The following is a 13,162-nucleotide window of genomic DNA, read 5'->3' as shown; positions in this document are numbered from 1 at the left end:
AGGTCCCACAGTGACTAAACAGTAAGTTTTTAGAGTTCTATATTTTCTGATCCAGGTCCCACAGTGACTAAACAGTAAGTTTTTAGAGTGCTATATTTTCTGATCCAGGTCCCACAGTGACTAAACAGTAAATTTTTAGAGTGCTATATTTTCTGATCCAGGTCCCACAGTGACTAAAGTCTAAACAGTAAGTTTTTAGAGTGCTATATTTTCTGATCCAGGTCCCACAGTGACTAAACAGTAAGTTTTTAGAGTGCTATATTTTCTGATCCAGGTCCCACAGTGACTAAACAGTAAGTTTTTAGAGTGCTATATTTTCTGATCCAGATCCCACAGTGACTAAACAGTAAGTTTTTAGAGTGCTATATTTTCTGATCCAGGTCCCACAGTGACTAAACAGTAAGTTTTTAGAGTGCTATATTGAACCAGGCCGCAGCGAGCAGCACCGGTACTACACCTGGTATACATGACCAAATATGGCATAATTACTCGTTACAAGTGTTAGCCGTGGTAAAACTAATGCCAAAAGAATGGTCAATGTTACGGGTTATACTTATCACGGTCACGTGGTAACCACTAACCATGGTCACGTGACTAAAACTAATTATCAAACTACATAATTATTTCGAGAACAGAGCCTCTGGAGGGCTTGATCACACATTTATTATATTCTTTATTTCTACAAGATCTATCTCAACACATTTAGTTAAGGGGGGGGGGGGGGGGGGGGGGGGGGGGGGGCCAATGGATATTTTTTTGTGAAACTTGATTTCGAGATAGTAGTTGACCAACAAACTAAGACCAGTGACCGAACTTTTGAGGGGGTCCCAGACCCCAACCGCCAAACGGTGCGCGCAGGGCAGCCACGCCCATATTTGGTCCAAATTAGGGCCAATTTAGCCAAATACCCTGAACATGCCCAAAACCAAGGTTTATGGTGCTCTACTTGTAGCTAGTGGTCTCCTGAACTCGTATATGAAATTTCATCAAGATTGGACGAAAAATGACTGAGTTATGAGCCAAAAACCATATGCCCATATTTGGGCATACGCACCAAATTTGGTAGATTTCGGCCCATAAATTGGTCAAATATCAATATTTTTGAATGAAACTTACTTTATATGAAAGGTAAGCCTAAACTACATATTATCTGTAAGTTATAGCTTTATATCTGTTTAAATGTGGATACTAAGGCGAAAAAAACAACAAAAAAATTTGGCGGCCAAATTCCAAAATTATCTCACAAAAATTCAGAATTTGGCCGCCAAATTTGTTTGGAGGCCTAAATCAAAAATCCGTATTTAAAATAATGTGGAAATGCGATTTCGAGTCGATTCCGAAAATTTCATGCAAAAATTTTGAAAACTGATTGAGTTGTTACAATTTTAATGAGATCAATTCCGCAAATATCGCAAACCCAGATATGGGCAATTTAGTTCATTTTTTGTGGTTTTTTCGCCTTAGTATCCACATTTAAACAGATATAAAGCTATAACTTACAGATAATATGTACTTATGTAGTTTAGGCTTACCTTTCATATAAAGTAAGTTTCATTCAAAAATATTGATATTTGACCAATTTATGGGCCGAAATCTACCAAATTTGGTGCGTATGCCCAAATATGGGCATATGGTTTTTGGCTCATAACTCAGTCATTTTTCGTCCAATCTTGATGAAATTTCATATACGAGTTCAGGAGACCACTAGCTACAAGTAAAGCACCATAAACCTTGGTTTTGGGCATGTTCAGGGTATTTGGCTAAATTGGGCCTAATTTGGACCAAATATGGGCGTGGCTGCCATGCGCGCACCGTTTGGCGGTTGGGGTCCGGGACCCCCTCAAAAGTTCGGTCACTGGTCTAAGTTTGTTGGTCAATTGCTATCTAGAAATCAAGTTTCACAAAAAAATACCCATTGGCCCCCCCCCCCCCCCCCCCCCCCCCCCCCCCCCCCCCCCCCCCCCCCCCCCCCCCCCCCCCCCTTAAAAATGATTTAACTTGATGGGAACGCTTTATAATTACGATATTAATGGAGGGGGACACCCCCCCCCCCCGGCCCCCCAATTAATGGTTAGCTGTGATGAGCCATGTATTTCATAACCGTCAAGCTTAGAAAAACTTTTAACTATTAAATGTGCTAATGACGTCATGGTTAGTCAAAAGTAAATAATTATAACAATTAATATAAGTAAATAATTATAATAATAGGTATCATATTTACAATTGCCAGACTGGTCACACTGAATTATATTTCAGTAAGCTGAGTTATATTTCAGACATTTTAAAAGACAGTGTCTCAAAAGACTGCCCACATGAGAATTTAGTGCTACCAAGAAACAAAAGAGAAAGAACACAAAAGCTCACAATTGTACTACGACTATATACGTCACGAATAGAAGTGTTATAGCTCCACAGCTGAAGCGGGCTGATAACTCAAACAGAAAAGAAGTCGTTCTGAGAAACACGTATTACAGTGGCTAAAGAAAGAAGGGGGAGCAAGAGATCCCTCTTCTTCAAACAAAAAGGTAAAATAACACATTAAATCTCTTTGTATTGATTGAGTGTACCCGAACCCTTTTACTGTGTTTCTATTTCGGGTGGAGAAACAATAACCGGTTCTCATGAGAGAGTGGTGTTGCGAAAATAAATAAATACAAACCACACTCGCCTTTAATCTACTATCCCAAGTGTAGGGCGCGTACTATTAATTAGAAAAGCATTCTAATTTACATCGGGAATTTCTGTGATATCACATTATTTTATGCTTCAAGTTCAGTTGCAGATTGTTACATTATTTGAAGAGTGTAAGTGCTAGAAAATAACAGAACCTTACAATAAAGCTCCATCTTCAGAGTTTAATGGTAGTGATATTGACATGTCTGAGGAAAGCTCTCGTATTATGATGATGCAAATCCCATTACAGAAAAGCTAAACTTCTAAGTTCTAGCTTGACTTGACAATAACAATTACTGGCAACAACGACAAGGCCTGAGGGCTGATATGAATTTCCCAGAAATGGTAAAAATAAAGATAAGGGAGTCATATGAGAATAGAGATGAAGTAAACTTAAATTACTCCAAGTCATTATAAACAATGAACATAGACTGTTTTGCACGCTCCTGCTTAGATTATTGAATAGTATGTATATATTTATTATTTATCCTATCTTCTTTGAATTTTTAAAGCAAACTTTAAAACAAATTTCTAAGCAAGCTTCAGTAGTTGATTGATTTTTAGATAAATGTTCAAAAGTCGGACTGTAAAATGAAATAAACACCGTTACACCGCGAAATATAACGATCAACAAATTCCTTAAATTATTTATGTAACTGCTGCTCCAATCGTCTATCCAGCTTATTTCCTATTGTACTCGTTATTCAAGCGTAATTCGCACATTTTCTGAGAACGGTGTTCATTTAATTCTTTAATTGTAATTCGCAAATTTTTCTTAAAAAACTGTCCCTATTTTGTTAAATAGATGCATGCTACCTTCAAGGGCGCAGAGTGATCCTTAACTTGTCCGGAAAGAGTCTTAATGATAATCAGAAGTATCCATGTAAACAAGGTAGCAAATTATTTGTGGAATGTTGAAACTTTGAGAGGAACATAACAATAACCAGAACAGAAGAGCCCAGTCAGTAACCTAGCAACACAAGTATTGAGGCAATAGATTTATAGTACAAGCACTTATTTTAATGAAACTAAATGTGACGTCACACCACGTGACATGACGTCACACCACGTGACATGACGTCACACCACGTGACATGACGTCACACCACGTGACATGACGTCACACCACGTGACATGACGTCACACCACGTGACATGACGTCACACCACGTGATAATGACGTAAGTAAAGAGATAAAGCCGTCCTGGACATGAAACATGAGCACATTATCACCCTCTGTAGCTGTAGTGGGTGGTGAACAAGTAAAGCATGTCACACCACGTGCTAACAGCCACTCAGACACTGTAATAAGAACACGTGCTAGCTGATACCAATCAGATGGAGGATCTGCATCTGAGGGAGATATGAGACTGCGTGTTCGCGCGCTCCTAATAAGGTATAATTAATGGTTGAGGAGGGGTATTGCTATCGACTAAAGTCCAATCTGCTTGTACCAGCTATACTCATTCAATACTCCCCTATCAGGTGTAGGGGAGTGTAGGGCTTGTATTGTGGAGCCTGGGAACTCTTCATTCACTGCTAGCTTATAACGGGTATAATGACTGGAGAGGTAGTATGGGCGAGGTAGTATGGGCGAGGTAGTATGGGCGAGGTAGTATGGGCGAGGTAGTATGGGCGAGGTAGTATGGGCGAGGTAGTATGGGCGAGGTAGTATGGGCGAGGTAGTATGGGCTAGGTAGTATGGGCGAGGTAGTATGGGCGAGGTAGTATGGGCGAGGTAGTATGGGCTAGGTAGTATGGGCGAGGTAGTATGGGCGAGGTAGTATGGGCTAAGTAGTATGGGCTAGGTAGTATGGGCGAGGTAGTATGGGCGAGGTAGTATGGGCGAGGTAGTATGGGCGAGGTAGTATGGGCGAGGTAGTATGGGCGAGGTAGTATGGGCGAGGTAGTATGGGCTAGGTAGTATGGGCGAGGTAGTATGGGCGAGGTAGTATGGGCGAGGTAGTATGGGCGAGGTAGTATGGGCGAGGTAGTATGGGCGAGGTAGTATGGGCGAGGTAGTATGGGCTAGGTAATGTTAATTAGGAATCACACTATCAATAACGAGACTCTCTCTCTGATCATCAGTGTCAGGGGACATGTTGCAACAGAATATCAAACTAGAGCTGAGTTATCATCAAGGTCAGTGAATGCAACAAATAAACGAAATGCTGGCTCGAGGCCCCCAATATTATGACGCGAGTAAAGCACTTAGTCCAAGTTGGAACTATTAACTTACGACATAACCTTAATCAAAGGTCACAAACCAATCAAGCGTCGTAAACCAACTGTCACAAATAATGAACTACAATTATTAGTTGCGTCAGGTTACTGCTGTTCATTACAAACTGGGTATTCTTAATTCTTAGTATCTTAGCTAATGTTTCTTGACGTGTGAAACTAGATGTTAGGATAGAAGAACTGTTGTTGAAATATAGCTAAAATATAGCTAAAATATAGCTAAAATATAGCTAAAATATAGCTAATATTATATAGCTAAAATATAGCGTGTGGTTCTAACTTTACAAAACACCATTGCAACCCCGGAAACAGGTAGTCACCTTAGACAAACGTGAGTGAGGAAGTGTTTGTTTAGAAGTACTCTAGAAAGTACTCTAGAAACTTCCCACAGTGATATTCTAATTCAAATAAACACAAACTGCTATAAAATGTCGTGAAAATGATCTTCTAAATTTCCTCACAACTGCTACTGTATATGCAGCATGTACACATGATTGTACACTGTGTACTACCTGTCTAGTGAACATGCTGTATGTTTACACTACTCCTCCTACATAGTCCTCTCAACATTCTACAACAAAAGAACGTTATGGTATGACGTCACAACACTTGATGTGACGTCACAAAAACACGAAACACAGAGTGTTCAATTTTTAGAATACTAAAAGTTATTCTAAAAAAGGGCCACAACACATTGTCACGTGATCCTTATACAGCTGTTATATAGCTGGATATTGCTCCAAACAGCCGTAACAACTGTAGCAGTACCCTGATGTTCAGGGTACTGTACCCTGATGAGCAGTTAAATAAAGCTTCAATTAAGGATCCCGTAATGGTTATTCCCTGATAATATCAGAAGGAGTTTCATTCTGCGTGAGACGAACAAGAATATTAAGGTTAATGTATTGTGTTTAGTTTCGTTTCAGTACAAGACGCACCTCAACCACCCTCTACCCCCTCTACCACCCACACTTAATATAGTTGTCGAGTTTACTACTACTACTATAATATATTATATATAGTACTACTACACTCGATGAAGGAGCACTAACGTCAATTAACACTGAAGTCTGGAGTTGAGGGTGATAACAACTTTCAGCCTAATGTTTAGAGGTCGTCATGTCACCTGATCATCTGTAATGTGTAATGTCACGTGACCAGTGCAACAAGACTGTGTCTCGTGACTCATACTGCTCAGTCTCGAACTAATGATCATTAAATAAAGTGAGGGACAAACGAACTGAAATAAAGTGCAACTCAGAGTTTCATGATGTCATATTATGATTATATCACGTTAAACTCATGACCATCGTGATACTTTATACCACGTGACACTCCTTATATGGAGTGTCTATCACGTGACACTAAACCCCGTACAAAGTGAACAGGCGGAACAGCTGATACTAACGCAAAGTGTGTGAGAGTTAAGAGTCAGTGTTAGCCGAGCAGATGTTTTACTTTTATTCCAGGTTTTGCGGACTAACCAACACCTGTGAGACCCACTGGGACGAGTTGATTAGAAAACTACCACGTCTCAGTTAGAGCGGCTCGCTGTGTGTCAGGGGGGGGGGGGGTATGTGTAACGTGATATTCTCACTATTACTTCACAATTAATTGTTCTAGAAAACACCAGGCTCTTGTGGACAGTTCTGGGGTATTTTGATCAATTCTCGCTAAAAACAACCATATATATAATTATGTTGATTATGTATACTCGCACCGCACATCTCGACATGCTCATTCATCAAACGAAACGTTCAAAATAGAAATATGAACTTTTTAACGCAACAAAATATTTTTCAGGTCCGATATAATTCCAAAATTGCTTAGTATTGTGGGTATGTTCTAGCAACAACTTGAAAAATTAATGACAGAAGCATTGGGTAGGTTGGGATTGATAGTCTATAATAATACAATTTGAAGCATTTGATATACGCTTATAATAATTATTGGTGGACAATTTAACTATCTTTAACTATCTTCTGCACTGGATCCCAAAGCATGGTAAAAGGTCAAGAGGTAGACCTCGGAAAAACTGGTTGTCATGTGTCCGGGAGGATGCAGCAATCTTCACAGGTGTCGATAACATCACGATAGAAGATGCAGAACAACAAGGGTACATTGGAGAGGTCTAATATACCGGAGAAAGGAGTTACTATGTGGTGCAGGCCACTCCAACGAATAGGAGGAGGCCTTTTTAAGTACAAGTAAGTAAGGACAATTAATTAATTTTTAACTAACCGCCAACTTTTACAATATAATAGTACTGTAGTCATGTTGATATTTTTAATGTTGACGTGGCCAGTAATTTTCACCTACTGTAAAACGTGTATCTTATGGTTTTATTACATCATATTATTATAACTATACACTATAACTAAGCCACACAAAGGCTGAAAGAACTAGATACTTTTACAAGGGAGAAACAATGGTAGCAAGATCTATTAACAATTATAAAGATGTTTAATACATATTGTACATGTTAATTAACCAATGTTAACCAGGTAAGTTACAAACGGTAACCCGTGTAAACACTAAACAGGTATAAGGGAACTTATGAAAACAAAGCCACAAACGCAACCACAAACAACCTTACAATTATACAGCTTTACAACACGGTTATATTGTGTAGACTTAACGGGGCTCAATGTAAAGAGTTTGGAGCACAAAAGTATTTATACTTTATCTGTATAGATAAAGTAAAGATCTGTAGTGCCAAGTTGTAGTGTCTCACTTGTTAAGATATTTAAAGGCATATTAGACCGGGTAATGGGTATCCATCATCTAGTAGGTACTGCATCAACACCAACACATCATACAGTTGGTGAAATTTTTATAAAGATTTTTTTATATGATCATCACATCATTATATGTGTCTCAATAGACAATAACAGTATACAACTTAAAGCGAAAGAGGTGTGTTAAAATATGCCCTTATAGGTTAATAATACAAATATGAATAACAATCAATAATGATAAAAACGTGTACCATATTGAACTATAAAACTGGACAGAACCTCAATGTCAGTTAAACAAGTCTGAAAAGATGAGCTAATTGTTAATTGTTTGAAGGGAGATGAGACCAGGCTGACAGGGCGCTGACATGTTCATATCACTCAAGCCATTATAACGTAACTTAATACAACCCCACAACTAAAGAGATAATCTAGAAATAAAGACTTAAAGCGTTTACTTTGTTGGAGAGTTACTGAAGTGGAAAATAGTGTCATGATACATGGGACAGTTTACAATATTAAGTAATAATACTACATAGTTACATTACTGCAATATATACTTTCAACTGTTACACAATGTTTGGCAGGAGGAGTGTGTAAGCATACTCAAACTACAGAAAACACAGGCAAAATAAGCAACATTTGTGTAACAAACACTCTGAATAACTCTAACAAAAAGATCAGATCTAATGGTTATAATATCTTGTCCCCCATAGCACTGATCGTGTGGGCAGGGCAATAACAGAATACTACAAATAGAGCAAGCAAAGCAAGAAAAATAACGAAAAATCTTGGGAGGGGCTATAAAGATAGAAGCAAAGGCGACAAATAAAATATATATAATACGTAACAAATCGTAATGTTATGAAACTATGAAGCAACTTACTGGATGCAATCACTTAGATTCAACAGTAAAGTACAGTAAGCGCAAGAAGGGGGAATTAATTGAGGTGTAATATAAAGTTAGCAATTAACAAAGTGTTTCCACTGAATGTAAAGATTGGGTATGTCAGGGCACTGAGTTAAGAAAATAATTAATTTTCGAATTATAGATTAAGGTCACCAGATGCTGAATATTATGAGGATTTTGTTGTCTCTTGACTGTACTATGAATATTGCTATAATCAATTTTGAAGAAGAATGAGAAAGAGAGACTCCTGACTGAAGAAGCTTTCGACACTGCCAAGAACGGAGAAGTTGACTGGTTAAAACAAACTGCCACAGTGAGTCGTCTAACATATATTATATATAATGTAACTAATAAACTACAGTATATTGTAATTGTGTCTAATAAACTAACAATATACCTCTGCAGATATAGCAGAACTAAGGACTATCTCGGGCACATCACTAAACCACCAGGTACTACCTGTAAACTAGTTATTTAAACCACTGTAGGGGGGGGGGGGGTGACACTGTATCTATTTCAGCTAGACTATATTAACCTTCCGATATAGGACACCACGTGGTTATAAACATGATGACGTCACACACCACGTGACATGATGACGTCACACACAACGTGACATGATGATTCCACTAGTCTCACTAAACACTGAAAGTTGCACTAAACACAGTAGACCAACAAAACGTAAGCAGGTAATAAAGTCCCGTACTTAATGTAATACCTCTGACCTATAGCTTCAGTGTATATTGCTTTGGGAAGGGAACCTTATATGGCATAAACTACTTGCCTTGCTTTTATATAGCCATTCAGAGATTGTAGTGTTCACGCTTGATATTGGGAGTTCAGAGAACGAATGACAAAGTGTGACAATAATTATAGACTTAAAGAAAACGTTTTTAATGTTATGTTATTTTAGCCGGAAAGTTCATTTCGAAGCAAAAATTCTGGTTAAAACTAACTGAATGAAATGTCCGCCACTAGTTTGATAATTTATTGTACGCTGTGGAGACTTCTTTGTGGTGTGAATTAGAGTTTCATTGACATGATGTTGTTGAGAGTTTTTGTTCACACACGATCTCTTAACTGCGTTTAATAATGGATACGACACATGCTAGATCGAAGTGATATATAGTGATGTAAGCTCTGATAAATCACAAATCCTTCATGAACTGACCAAACACAGGTTAGAGACTGAAGAAAAATGAGCACGATATGTATGTATATAATATAATATATAGGTTCAAGGTATAGAGATTAGACTCCATTAGAGAGATACGGTATGTAGAGGTTTTACTGTAGTTGTAGTGAATGCCCTTCAGCTAATATATAAGTAAGTTCTTGAATCATGAGCCCGTAAAGCACTTTAGGTGTTAAATTAAAATTAATGAGTTTAGTAGTTAATTTTCAGTAGCTAGTTTAGTGGTTAACGTCATGTTATAGCTGCGTCATGTGATTGATGATGGTGGAGTCTAGAGTGTTCGATTTTACCCAAACAGCTGGAAACGGAATGCTGGAAATTTCATAACTCTTACAATTTTAAAGCTCTTTACTCTTTTGAGGCTCGAAAAAATAATGTGAGGTAGAATATCATGAGGTTAAGAGTGTTTAATTGAGTGGTTCTTACAGCTTGATGATCCAGTGAATCAATATAAGAATTTTTAAATATGATCGAAAACGATGTTTGACTTTTAGTGATGGTGTCGTTTGCGCACTGAATGTGTGTTAATTAATAACGTCTTCCCGCCAGAATATTAATCATTGCAGTGAAATGTAAGAGAAAACAATCAACTGTGCAAATTTCGAATAAAAAAGTAATAATTTTAAGTATTTTCTAATTCTGGTGTTACTTAGTGTAGGCATTTGTGTCAATGTCTTCATAGTGAAGCTATGCTATTTAAAGTACAGGTGTTGTATTGTGCAGTATTAATCAAATTAACGAAGATAAAAAGAACTACTTACATCTTCTTCCATGTCCACCATGTCTCGTCTTATTTCATGCTGCAAAGATTAGGTATAAGTATTTATCTTGAACAGAATATCGAAAATTTCAAATTTTAGGGTACCTAAAGTGGACCAGGTACACTATGTATTATCCAAACAGTCATATATGGTTAAATTGTAACCAGCCATTTAATAGAGGAGCTGTATCAGGACCTAGTCTAACAAAAGGGAACAAACATTTCCTAGTGTCTACATTTCACCAATTGAGAATATCACCGATTAAAATTTAAACAAAAATAATATTCTAAATTGCAACTGGTAGAATAGTCAGTAACCATACATGGTAGATCTCACTATAATTTATCTGGGCTCTAAAAAATAATATGCAGCTTAATGAAGCTAAATTTGAGATCCTCAACTGCACACACAATAATTGGCTTCTCCTATGAAATCTGCCATTCACAAATGAACTGCTACAGTCTTACAACAAGTGAAGTAATTGAGCCAGTAGAAACTGTCAGGGATGTGATTCTATCACAAGACTGCTCTTGGATGCCTCACATCCAGCGATTTAATCACCAAGGACTATGTCACTGAGGGTCCTCTGCGTTTTCAGAGACTGATCACCATTTCTAATGCCGACTCTTCAAAATCAGGGTGCAGAGTGAGTGAATATCACTGTTTGGTCCAAAATCCAGAATATATCACGGACATAGAGGCTATAATAGATAACACTTAACATATACACAACATGCGTTGGGTATATTGTCGTTATATTTAATATATAACGACAATTATATACCCAATGCATTAACAGGGTCAAGAATACCTGGGCCCCTTTGGCAAACTTTCTGAACTCAGGCAGCTTGAACGACTAAATTTGAAAAAATAAAACTTCTTGTCTGAATGAACTATTAGAACCTCAAGAAGCTGATCCGCATGTCTCCGCTACTAAAATGTTTAATGAGCCCAATCACTCATCACTTAACAGTTTAATCTTCAAAGTGAGTTGTACAATCTAGGTTGTTTTAAGTAGCTGTTGATAGTGTAAAACAGGAGTGACTTGATCGTTCTCATAACTTCGATTTACAATTTGTACCATAATAAAACTAGCACTGCCATGGGGTTCAAAAAGGGTCATTGTAAGCCTCCAGCGTAATGGTCCTAAGTCTCTGCCCCATGCAGTGCCTGTCAGCATCAGCTAACAGAATAGCCCTAACATAACGATCAAGCCACAAATTAGGTTCTATAATGATTTAATATTGTTGAATAAAGAGATTTGAATATAATATTTGTTTTATTCTGAATATTTGTTTTATTCTGAACAGCTATAATGGGAATGTCCCCTCCACTGGTTTTTTTCCTACAAACGGTTTTCAGTGCAAGTTGATCACACTTATGATTAGCGGCACAGACCCAGGTGCCTGCAGGCTGCACAGCTTTCTTGAGCCACTTTGGACCACAGCTGGTCCAGGAATATCATTGCAGGTTCATTCCTAACTTAACAATATGTTATAAATCGTTATCATCATTGGGTCACTAAGAGAGAGGGGAGAGGTGTGCTACACAAGATACTTAAGAATTAAAACCATCAAAAATGTTATCGAAATGAGTGTTTAAATGAAAATGCTAACTCATATAGTCATTATATTTAATGACATTAACTCTTAACGAGATAATGTCATATCACGCCTTATGTGAAAAAAAATATATATTACATATTTCCCCACTAGGACATTAATTATTTATCAAATACAATATTTTAAACAATTTATCAAAACATTATCCTATTTTAAAAACCTAATCAAACTTCCCAGTGGAATAAAGATTTATGAAACGCTTCTTTGCCACATAAGGATGAAACCAAAGATAATCGTTATGTTTCTCTCTATTACTGACATAACTGGCTCCCTCAATTCTTACTAAAACTTCATTAGAAACATTCCAAAAAAAGCAATCATTTGTAATACTTTTAGAAATCATATCTTTCTTAAATCCTTCTAATTTAATTTTAAAGCCTAAAACTGTCACAGAGTTCTTGACGTCCGGAGGGAGTTTGTTCCAATATGGAATAACTCGCTTCAGTATAAAAGACTTCTGGATATTCTTAATTTTAGTTAAACTTCTTTACATATGTTGCTTGAAACAAGATTAAGACCAGATCTCCCCGATCCATAATCAGTCAAACCACTTATTACTTTAAAAGCTTCTATGAGGTCCCCACGTATTCGCTGCTCTGCCAGCGTTGTCAAATTGAGGATTTTCAGTCTACTACTACCAGCATACTGTATTTGCTGGTTTGAGGATTCCGTCGTCAAAATTTGAAAATTCGAATATTTTATACCACGCCCATTCAATATTAGAACACATATATTGTTTTCTCTGAACATGCTGACACCTAATTTTTTTCAGAAACGGTAGATTATTAAATTTTGCATATGATCTGAAAAAATGAGGCAAAACGGATTAGAAATGAAGAAGTTATCAAGCATTTTCTATATCTCGTTAACAAAATTGACTGGATGACTATGTGACACCTTGACACGACACCTTAATTGGGCACCCTTAACAATTCCCATAATGTTCAACGGGGTGGTTAACGGGGTCACCTAATCACGTGATTAGGTAAACCAATCACCTGATCACACGTAATGAATAAAATCGTT

At 37.4% G+C, this 13,162-nt stretch overlaps 1 protein-coding gene across 1 annotated transcript in view; it reads right to left on the bottom strand.

Moving 5' to 3' along the window:
- The window catches only part of LOC134819091 (ras and EF-hand domain-containing protein homolog), a 38,040-nt gene extending 27,482 nt beyond the window's left edge, over nucleotides 1-10,558 (bottom strand). Inside the window, 1 exon segment of the mRNA XM_063828856.1 lies at nucleotides 10,515-10,558. Coding sequence (XP_063684926.1) covers nucleotides 10,515-10,535 — 21 coding nt within the window. The 5' untranslated portion in view covers nucleotides 10,536-10,558.
- Between the last annotated feature and the right edge of the window lie 2,604 nt (nucleotides 10,559-13,162).

Source organism: Bolinopsis microptera, chromosome 8, assembly GCF_026151205.1.
Source record: "Bolinopsis microptera isolate Bmic1 chromosome 8, MBARI_Bmic_1.0, whole genome shotgun sequence".
In the NCBI taxonomy this organism is placed as follows: domain Eukaryota; kingdom Metazoa; phylum Ctenophora; class Tentaculata; order Lobata; family Bolinopsidae; genus Bolinopsis; species Bolinopsis microptera.
The sequence above is the reverse complement of the archived record's forward strand: the minus strand, read 5'-3'. Positions and strand labels throughout refer to the sequence as shown.